The 11720-nt window shown below is 38.4% G+C and overlaps 1 protein-coding gene and 1 long non-coding RNA gene across 3 annotated transcripts; both read left to right on the top strand.

Moving 5' to 3' along the window:
* Positions 1–1860: 1860 nt before the first annotated feature.
* On the top strand, positions 1861–5804 carry LOC110883053. Its single transcript, XM_022130916.1, has 3 exons — positions 1861–3079; positions 4285–4567; positions 5576–5804. Exons 1-3 carry the CDS (start codon positions 1861–1863, stop codon positions 5802–5804), a joined length of 1731 nt encoding a protein of 576 aa, XP_021986608.1.
* A 308-nt stretch (positions 5805–6112) lies between these two features.
* LOC110883143 lies at positions 6113–8379 on the top strand. Of its 2 annotated transcripts, none has more exons than XR_002560385.2 (3): positions 6113–6218; positions 6959–7044; positions 8250–8379. It is a non-coding gene; the product is annotated as an uncharacterized LOC110883143 (long non-coding RNA). The 2 variants fall into 2 exon arrangements; XR_002560386.2 differs by having other exon boundaries at positions 6954–7044.
* Positions 8380–11720: the final 3341 nt, after the last annotated feature.

Here is an 11720-nt window from a genome sequence, read left to right as displayed (position 1 = left end):
CATCAACGTGCCGTAGATAGTTTTGAGGTATACTCTCGTTTAAGTTTATGTTTAGTTATTTATTATTTATTTTTAGTAGTTAATATTAGTTTTATTATTAGTAATATATATTAGTAGTAGTAGTGTTAGTATTATCTTTAGGTACTAGGGTTATTGTTAGGGGCGGGTATTGGGTAGCCTAGCCTTAGTTAGGCATGGACTGATCACCCATACTTAAACAAGGTAGGGTTAACCAATATCCAACCATGATAATGACTAGTTAGGTGTACCATTACCTAACCTAGGATTATGTAATTGTGTCAGGACCTTGAGACATAACCCAGTCGTACTAGCGGCAGTTAAGCAATTGCTAATCAGGTGAGTCATCATACTTGTCTTTTAAACTGTGATAGTATACTCGTTCATAACCGGTAATAATGAGAATGCTGCAGTATGCATGTGTCAGTAGGGGTATATGGGATCCTATTATGCTTAATGAGGTGTGTCACTCTGGGAAGGGTAATAAGGTGTTGTACCCACAGGCACTTCGTGCTTATAAGGTCCAGCGACACACACTCATACCTATGTGACGGCCGTAGGGGGACACAGCTGGAGGACCAGTATGTCTCTTGTACGGTGGTTTGTGACAAGTCAAATGTGACCTATAAGGTTCAATGAGGCCCAACCTGACTATAATGTGGTCACATGCCCATATTGTGTATGCATATAATGTAAACTGTGGTTTGTCTTTATAAAAATTGTATAGTATGAGCTCACCAGTATATATCTGACGTCGTTTTGAGTATATTTATCTTAGGTGAGTCATGAGGAAAGATATAGGAACTACTTGACAGTTGTGGAGTTTTAGAAGATCAAGGAGTTCTTAGTTGCCAAAAGTTTGTAAATAAATAAAGTGTTGTACTCAGACTATTATAAGTTTTAATGAAAGTTTAGTTTGTTTCCGCTGTAAGTGTATCAATTGTGCACAATCATCCGGGTTACGGGGTGGGTGTTACAGTTGGTATCAGAGCCCGAGGTTTTAGCGAATTAGGTATTGCAGGAATGCCTAAGCTTTAACCAGTAGTTCTCTAAAGATTAAATAGCACACTCAGACTAGGCCAAATAACATGTTCTCAGGAAAAGTACTTGCATAGTCAGTTGAGTGACGCTAGAAGAAGTAAACTATGTTGTGCCTTTCTATGTGCTATATATATATACACGTGTATCTATATATCTCTATGTGATGTATATAGTTGTTATATTATAATGATGTATCATACATACTAGTAACTCTTTATACTCATATTCCTATAGGAAGGAGACAATGTCTGAACATAGAGATAAACAAGGGTCTAGAAATAATCAGAATAACAGAAGGAGAGGGGAAGATTCTTATAGGACTCGAACTCCCTCTCATAGTGTCAGGTCCCGGTCTAGTACAAGCATGCGTCTAAATACTGATGATATCCACAATATAGCTGTGGAAATGGCTAAGGTAATGAAGAATGCACAAACCGGTAATGTTAACCAATCTGGAGAACGACATGAAGAAAGCTCAGCAGCCTCCACGCCAGTACAAAGGGAAGGAATGGGCGAAAGGAAAAAGACTATTGCAACCATGCCACTAGAAGGAAAAGGTGAATATTCCAAATCAAAGGAATGTACTTATAAGCACTTCATGTCCTGTAAACCTCAGTCCTTTGACGGAAGAAAGGGAGCACTAGAAGCTCAAGACTGGCTCAACAGAATGGAGTTAGTACTAGACATATGTGAGTGTGATGACCGCAACAAAGTACGGTTCGCCGTACATATGTTTGAAGTTGAAGCCCTTCACTAGTGGAACATTGTGTTCGAACAGAGGGAAAAGAAAAGGTTAAGGAGATGAAGTGGGAGGAGTTTATTCATAAGTTTCTTGCTAAGTATTGTCCTCCCAGTGAGATTGAGCAACTGGAAGTGGAATTCTTTCAGCTAAAAATGGGAAATAAAACCTATCGAGAGTATGTTTCTCGTTTCAATGACATATCTCGACTGGTTTCTTATTTAGCATTGACTGAGGAACAACTTATCAATAGGTTTATTTGGGGTCTACCCTCTGAAATGAGGGTGTTTATCAAATCCAAATCCCCCAAGACTTTTCCCGAAACTGTTGAGGCTGGCGCCGTCATGGCTGCCGAGATGATTCTGCGGCAGGCTGAATCTCCCGCACCAAAAAGGAAGCGGGAAGAAAGAAAGGGGGACACCCAGAATAACAACTTTAAAAGGCCTAAAACATTTCCTCAATGTCAAAATTGCAAACGCTTTCATACAGGGGAATGTCGTTTTCCTTGTCCAAATTGTAAAAAGACGGGTCATGCTCTTCAAGAATGCAAGGAAAAGAAGTGTTTCAAATGTGGAGACCCTAACCACATGAGATCTGAATGTCCCGAACTTAAAAGAAATGATAGGACACAACCAAATCAGCCAAAAGGGCGGGCATTTGTACTCACCACGGAAGAAGCCAAGACCAATACAGACGTTATCACGGGTACGTATCTCGTAAATGATGTATATGCGCGTGTGTTATTTGATACCGGTGCAAATAGAAGTCTAGTGTCGACTACCTTTAGACCTTACTTGAACCAGGCGTCCCAAACCCTAGATCATGCCTTTACAGTAGAAATGGCTGATGGAAGTCAAAGAGAGATAGTTGGCATAGTTAAGAATTGTAAAATAAGCTTAAACAACCATGTTATCCCTATAGACCTAATGCCTATGGAACTTGGAGAATTTGACATAGTCATAGGAATGGACTGGTTGATACCATATCATGCGGAAGTTATATGTGACAAAAGGATCGTCCGACTCCGATTACCCAACGGCAAACAACTAACTGTATCGGGAGACCGCACTGACAAGACTAAGAACCTCATCACGATAGCACAAGCACATAAATGCCTAAGGAAAGGGTATGTTGCCTTTCTAGCATATGTCGTAAACACTACAGAAAAGCAGAAGGTCGAGGACGTGCCAATAGTACGAGAATACCCCGAAGTGTTTCCTGATGAGCTCCCGGGACTACCATCGGATAGACAGGTTGAGTTACGCATTGACCTAGTTCCCGGTACATCACCGATTGCTAAGTCGCCGTACAGACTAGCCCCGACAGAAATGCAAGAACTCAAGAAGCAACTACAAGAGTTGCTTGACAAGGGGTTTATCCAACCTAGTTCGTCACCATGGGGAGCACCCATCTTGTTTGTCAAAATGAAAGATGGGACGATGCGCATGTGCATCGATTATAGAGACTTGAATAAAGCCACTATAAAGAATAAATACCCTTTGCCCAGGATTGATGACTTGTTTGATCAATTACAAGGGGCAAGCTATTTCTCTAAAATAGACTTGAGGTCTGGATACCACCAAGTGAAAGTTGCACCAGAAGACATACCTAAGACTGCCTTCAGGACTAGGTATTGTCATTATGAATTTTTGGTAATGCCATTTGGATTAACCAACGCACCTGCAGTGTTCATGGACCTCATGAATAGGGTTTGTAAACCTTACCTCGATAAGTTTGTGATCGTTTTATTGACGATATCCTTATCTACTCTAAGAACGAGGTAGAACATGAACAACACCTGAGAGCAATCCTTGAATTGCTCAAGAAAGAAAAACTCTATGCAAGGTTCTCTAAGTGTGAATTTTGGATACGTGAGGTGCAATTCCTAGGCCACGTGATAAATGAACATGGAATACAAGTTGACCCTGCAAAGATCGAGGCCATCAAGAAATGGGAAATACCGAAGAATCCCACTGAAATCAGAAGATTTCTGGGGTTAACAGGATACTATAGAAGGTTTATTCAAGACTTCTCAAAGATTGCAACACCATTAACCACACTAACCCAGAAAGCCTCTAAGTTTAATTGGGGACCTAAACAAGAAGAAGCCTTTAACACGTTAAAGCATAAGTTATGTAGCGCCCCAATACTGTCACTTCCTAAGGGAATAAAAGATTTTGCCGTGTACTGTAATGCATCTCATTATGGTATGGGATGTGTACTCATGCAAAGAGGCAAAGTGATTGCCTACGCCTCTAGATAGTTGAAGATTCATGAGCGGAACTACACAACCCATGATTTGGAACTTGGTGCCATAGTGTTCGCGTAGAAAATTTGGAGGCACTATCTTTACGGTACAAAGTGCACTATCTATAGTGACCATAAAAGTTTAAAACATATATTTGAGCAGAAGGAGCTCAATATGCGTCAGAGACGATGGATGGAGTTATTAAGTGATTACGACTGTGAGATCCAATACCATCCAGGTAAGGCAAACATAGTAGCAGATGCTCTAAGTAGAAAAGAGAAACCTCAACCAATAAGAATTCGTGCAACCAGAATAGAGGTTAAAACTAGTCTCTTAGATCAAGTTAAGAATATACAACAAGAAGCCTTAAAAGAGAATCATATTGTAAAAGAAAGAATGATCGGGAGACTGAAGCAATTAGCAATGGGAAATGATAATATCCTTAGGTTCAACAATAGGATATGGGTTCCTAATTTTGGAAGACTGCAGGATACAATCTTAGAGAAAGCTCATAAGTCTAAGTATTCCATTCACCCTAGCAGTGACAAGATGTATAAGGATTTAAGGAGAGATTACTGGTGGCCGGGAATGAAGCGATCTGTTGCCCATTATGTGGAAAAGTGCCTTACATGCCATAAGGTGAAGGCAGAACATCAAAAACCCTCTGGATACTTGCAACAACCAGAGATTCCAGAATGGAAATGGGAGAAAATCACCATGGATTTTATCACGAAGCTCCCAAGGTCAAGTCAAAGTCATGATACTATTTGGGTAATAGTGGACAGACTGACCAAGTCTGCACACTTCGTGCCAATTCGTGAGGACTATAAGATGAACAAGCTAGCTCAAATGTACATCAAAGAAATAGTCTCACGACATGGGGTGCCTGTATTGATCATATCAGACAGAGATAGTCGTTTCACATCTAAATTCTGGCAAAGTTTCCAACAAGAGTTGGGAGCCAAGCTTAATCTAAGCACTACATATCATCCTCAGACGGATGGGCAGAGTGAACGGACTATTCAGACATTAGAAGATATGCTTCGGGCTTGTGTAATTGATTTTGGTGGAAGTTGGGACAATCATCTACCACTCATCGAATTCGCCTACAATAATAGCTATCACACCAGCATCAAAGCTGCACCTTATGAAGCTTTATACGGAAGAAGGTGCTGGACTCCTATCTGTTGGACGTAAGTAGGGGAAAGTCAACTATCAGGACCAGAAATCATTGTAGAGACCACAGAAAAGATCCAATAAATAAAAGAAAGGATGAAAAGTGCTCAAGATCGACAAAAGAGTTATGCAGATCAGAGGCGTAAACCCCTAGAGTTCCAACTAGGGGATAAAGTAATGCTTAAGGTATCACCTCTGAAAGGAGCGATTCGGTTTGGAAAGAAGGGAAAGTTGAAACCCCGATACATTGGGCCGTTTGAAGTAACAAGCAAAGTAGGACCAGTGGCTTATCGGCTAAAACTTCCTGAACAGCTGGTAGGAATACATAATACTTTTCATGTATCAAATTTAAGGAAGCGCCTAGTGGACGAAGCCCAACAAATACCCCTGGAAGACGTACAGGTTGACGACAAACTCAACTTCATTGAAGAACCACTACAAATCGAAGATAGGAAGGTTAAAAAGTTACGCAAGAAGGAAATCCCGTTAGTCAAAGTCAAGTGGAACGCACGTCATGGACCCAACTTTACATGGGAACTAGAAAACATAATGAAAGATAAGTACCCTCATCTTTTTAAGTAATGACAAATTTCGAGGACGGAATTTTTGTAAGGAGGGAAAGATGTATGTAACGCCCAAAAATTCAAATTATTAGGTTGCCAGTAAGTTACAGCGTTTAAAATAAGGGAATGTAATAACTAGGTTAATAAACCTAGTTAAATGCCTAGCAAAACAAAGTAAGGAAATGAAATTTGGGTCAATATTGATTAAGTGACAAACATGAGGGGTTAATTGTGAATGAATAAAAAGATAAAATATAAAAATAAAATTAAAACCCCAAAACCCACACCTAGGCATGGTGGGTGTTCGATCAGAGAAGAGTGAGAAGGGGGAAACCCCTTCTCAAACCCTAAATCAGAAAATTGGAATAGAAATCAAGGCTAAATCTTATGCATGGACCTGGATATATGATCATCTAGCCTTGCTAAACATGTGGTAAGTCATAGTTTTTGATTTAATGATTTTTGCTAGTATGGTTATGTGATGTATCTTTGATTTCATATGAAAGTAAGTATGAGGAGGTGTTAGAATCAACAAATAAAGCTTAGATTATGAACGGTTCTGAGTAATTCGATGTTTAGTGGCGAAACCACCATTGATGGTGAGAGTGGCGACATGGGTATGTCACCCATGTCCGACCTTTGTTCAAATCCTTAGTAGATTATGTTATGTGTAATCAATTTTTGTTAGTTATGTTGAATATGGTATGAAGTTGAATTGATATTCTGTATGTTGGATGATTAAAAACAAGAACTAGGAAGAAAAAGTGGGAAGAATACTTGTACATTATATTTGAAAACTTGTATGCGCGCCAAGTGTTTGATGAAATGACTAGATGAAGTTAGAAGGTGAAATTGTATGCAAGAAAGTGGTAATTAGATATAGAACGTGACAAAGAGGTGTTTGATAGTAAACTAACATGAGAAGTGCGTTTAGATATAGTTTGTTGCTAAGTATGGATCATGGTGCAAGTGTAGAATTATGGAGGTTTCTAGTGTGGTTAGTACATGTAATTATGTGATTATGTGGTTAAATGAGTATTTCACTATGAGTATGCTATATGCTTGTTGAAATGATTATTGGAAGCCGAATGTGAAATGTAAATTAATATGGTCGTTCTTATGTATAATTTCATATGCTAACAAGAACGTGGATGTAATGAAATGAAAGTATAGGGAATCATGTCAAGATGGGTGGAAGCATGAGAGGCTAACGGTTCAAGAGGACATGAGGAAGCAAATGCAAATACGGAATGCATAAGGTAAGTGATTTCCGTAATCACTTCTTATTTTATTTAAGTAAAGTAGCATTAGTTAATTAAGCATGATGTTGTTTGAAGTTTCATATGGTTTTGGTTGTATAAAATCGGTAATTTTAGCTTAGTAGACCGAATGGGACAATATAAAATTGTAATGATATGACGATTAATGTCTAAGTAATGGCTACGGTATGTAACCGGGTAATGGGTAAAATTGCACATAAGTGCACCAACCGAGAATGGGGACTTAGGTTAACGGGTCAAAGTGAAGGTATGCTTTAGCACGGAACGTTTGTACAAGTAATGACGATAGTATTACATGTGCCCGGTTAGTATAAGGTGTTATAACATTACCATTATGTGAGCCTTAAGTGTAAACATATGAGTTGCTTGATAAAGTCATGAATGGGTCGAATAATTCGTAGATGAATAATAAGCCGAAGACGTATAAGTTAAGAATTTCCTTAACCCGGATGTTGGATTTCAAGTTCACATGATAGAATGTTAATTTACAATCATGTAGGAAGAAACGTGACGCAAAACGGATGAAAAATGAGAGAGTTATGTCCGTTTTGGTAAGAATTAATGGCTAGGAAAAGTGCAGAGTTGACACGGCCGGGTGGTGAGCTGACACGACCGGGTGAAGGTTCTGTCAAAAATATTATTTATGCGATTTATGCATCGTAGGCTTCGGTATATTATCCGTGGACTACGGTGGGCCTCCTAAACATGATTTCGAGTGTTCCCTTGACGATTATAAGTTGTAAACCCAAGTCTAAGCCTCATGTAATTTATATAAGAGTATGATAGATGTATGTAATGAAATTGGACATGTATTACATGTAAATGGTATACAAGAATGCGTACGGAACACGTAGGTACGAATACATGATTGTAGGTATGATTGAATGTATATAGGTATGTAGATGTGTATGATTGTAAGTATTTATGTGTGCAAGTTTGTGCGCATGAGGTTTTCAGTATGTGTATTGATGAATACTAATAATGTGCTTGAGATTTGAAGGTAATGCAGGAATGAGAACGTAGAGTTCATGAAGATTGAAGTCGAACTTGGAACTATAAACTATGAGGAGATGATTGAGCGAACCCAAGTTCTTAGTGAATTATGAACTGATTTTTAACTATATAGAATTATGTTTTATGGTGTTGCCAGTGACTAACAGTTTAGTTGTTTCTGGTTTCCACAGGAATTGTACGGGTCTCTCTCTCTCTGTGACTAATATAACCAAGTGGGCGTAGATCGAGTCAAGTGCAAGGATTGTACGGAAAGAAAGGTTATGTAGTCTTAATTTTGTAACGCATTAATTTGTAAATGGAAGAGAATTTTGTAAGCTTCTTCATGAATGTGTGTATTGTTATAAGACCATAAAGAAATTTTTAAAGCTATTTTTCCGTTGCGTTATCTTTAAGTTCTTACACGATGATCTTACAGGGAATTGTTCTTATTACGAACGGGTCATGCCTGCATTTTTTTTAAATAATAGTATGGTAATATTACTTTTCGGATTAAGAAACATGAGCGTTACAATGTAATACCCCGAACCTTAATGTGCTGGTTATAAACGTGTGAAATATGTAATTTATATTTCATATATTGTTAAACGAGTAAGATGATTGTGTGAAAGGTGAAATATCTTGACAAACCTTGGCTAATATAGGAGACCGTTAATATTAATAATTAAATATATTATTTTTATTTTACCTTACTCCGTTTTTAATGAAACTTAGGTTAAAACGTAGATAAAAATATGCTCGTTCTAATGACATATTCGTCGTTTTATAAAACGTCATATTTTAAAAGTTATACAAGAAAAACGAGTGAAGCAGCTGAATTAATATAACTAAGCTAGCTAGCTAGCACGTCAAGCTAGCTAGCTAGCACGTCAATTGTCCCACATCGCCCAGAAAGCCATTGAGGTGCTTGCTTCATATATATAGGAGTTAAATTGTAGGATTTTAGATACACCAAAATTTTAACGGGAATGCTCTAGTATTGAGAATCCCGAGTATACGATACCCCGTTGGGTGTTGTTAGTAGTCGTTTTTGGAGCACGAGTAGGAGCAGGAGTAGAGAAACTCTACATCAACGTGCCGTAGATAGTTTTGAGGTATACTCTCGTTTAAGTTTATGTTTAGTTATTTATTATTTATTTTTAGTAGTTAATATTAGTTTTATTATTAGTAATAATATATTAGCAGTAGTAGTGTTAGTATTATTTTTAGGTACTAGGGTTATTGTCAGGGGCGGGTATTGGGTAGCCTAGCCTTAGTTAGGCATGGACTGATCACCCATGCTTAAACAAGGTAGGGTTAACCAATATCCAACCATGATAATGACTAGTTAGGTGTACCATTACCTAACCTAGGATTATGTAATTGTGTCAGGACCTTGAGACATAACCCAGTCGTACTAGCGGCAGTTAAGCAATTGCTAATCAGTTGAGTCATCATACTTGTCTTTTAAACTGTGATAGTATACTCGTCCATAACCGGTAATAATGAGAATGCTGCAGTATGCATGTGTCAGTAGGGGTATATGGGATCCTATTATGCTTAATGAGGTGTGTCACTCTGGGAAGGGTAATAAGGTGTTGTACCCACAGGCACTTCGTGCTTATAAGGTCCAGCGACACACACTCATACCTATGTGACGGCCGTAGGGGGACACAGCTGGAGGACCAGTATGTCTCTTGTACGGTGGTTTGTGACAAGTCAAATGTGACCTATAAGGTTCAATGAGGCCCAACCTGATTATAATGTGGTCACATGCCCATATTGTGTATGCATATAATGTAAACTGTAGCCTGTCTTTATAAAAATTGTATAGTATGAGCTCACCAGTATATATCTGACGTCGTTTTGAGTATACTTATCTTAGGTGAGTCATGAGGAAAGCTATAGGAACTACTTGACAGTTGTGGAGTTTTAGAAGATCAAGGAGTTCTTAGTTGCCAAAAGTTTGTAAATAAATAAAGTGTTGTACTCAGACTATTATAAGTTTTAATGAAAGTTTAGTTTGTTTCCGCTGTAAGTGAATCAATTGTGCACAATCATCCGGGTTACGGGGTGGGTGTTACACCTTGGAAAGATAAAATAAATGTGTTTCTTAGAACGATAAATAATTGTGATTCTTTGGTTTTATAAAAGCAAATTTGCGTCGGTCATCCTGTACCCAGATACATATTTGTGCTCCAAACCTTCAATCATATAAACAACTACTAAAACTCAGGCTTTTCTCAAGTTAACAAAGCCGACTTCATCAATCATTTGACTGTTAGGTGTTCGATATAACCTTAGACCACAGAATTTAACAATATATTATATCTTTATATATTTTTTAACTTGAATTTGTGACTTGATTGTGTTGAGTTTAACTTTTGATGGGATCGGTGATGAGTTTTGATGAACTTGAGAAGTAGGTTGACTTTTGGTGCTGTTTATTCCATAAATTTCAATTAGTATATGATATATGGTGCTAAAACGAAAGGATTATGATTTAATTAGGGTGATAACTAACCTTTTTAAAATGTTGATTGTTAATGTAGGTAAAACTCCGCTATAGGCGATTTGGAGATATGGAGCGAGCACGTGTTCAAGCCTTATTATACCAAGCGTTTCCGCTAGTTTATATGCATACTTTTGGGTCCATGTCTTGTTACTTTGTTAAATTTTGTTAGAAGTCTTACACTTGAAAACTTGTTGTTTGTTTGGGGTAGTTTAATGCTAATAGGGTCGTAGGTGAATGTTGTCTGTTATGTCAAAAACAGGGGATATGTCCGTTTTACGAACGGGTCATGCCCAAATTTTGTAAAAATTCCTATTATGTGTCAAAGTTGGTATTTTGTTGTCCGAAAAAATTATTCTTTTGTAAGTAATCTAACTTTATCGAAAAGCGGACCTTACAAGTTGGTATCAGAGCCAAGGTTTGAGGGATTCGGGCAAGAGTCTTAGTGCTCGAACTCAAACCGATGGCTCTTGAAATGTGCTCGCTCCAAGATCGCCAATGAGGTAAGATTTTAGATAATTGTCTAATATGAGCATGCCTAATGCGTTACGGTCTAAGATTTAAGGTCGAGTATGTTAAGAAGCGTTAATGCGGGTAAAAATAAGAAGACCCTGAACCGGGAAGCTGAAAACGGACCCAAAAAGCAGTCGGAACAGCTGAAAACAAGTCTGCAGCGTTTCAGCAAAGGAGAGGCCGTCGCCGACGGGCCTCTGGCCGTCGCCGACGCCCCCTGGTTGTCGACGCTCTAATTGTCTACCTACGGGCAAAGTGGCCGACGCCACATTTTGGAAGCCCGTCGCCCACGGGGCATGATACCGTCGCCGACGGGTAGTGGAAAGTGGTTCCGCTGGAAATTTTTATTTTTGTTTCCTTGAATGCTTTGAGTTTCCAAACGGTCTAGAGGCCTATTATAAGCTCGCTTAGGGTCCATACAAGGCTTAAAATGATTATGTATCCCCGACTAGTGGTTACGATAGAAGGAAGTGTACAAAGAAATCGAAAGAAATGTGTCGAAAAGCATGAATGAAGAATAAAAGTTTTAAAGACGAGTAAAGTTTAAAATGTAAGGGTGTAAATGAAATAACACGGATTAAAGTATCATGATGTAATGAAAGTTGAGAATTTCACTAAACATAAACATGATCATGTGTAG

Source organism: Helianthus annuus, chromosome 10, assembly GCF_002127325.2.
Source record: "Helianthus annuus cultivar XRQ/B chromosome 10, HanXRQr2.0-SUNRISE, whole genome shotgun sequence".
Classification (NCBI taxonomy): domain Eukaryota; kingdom Viridiplantae; phylum Streptophyta; class Magnoliopsida; order Asterales; family Asteraceae; genus Helianthus; species Helianthus annuus.
This window is presented reverse-complemented; position numbering and strand designations above follow the sequence as displayed.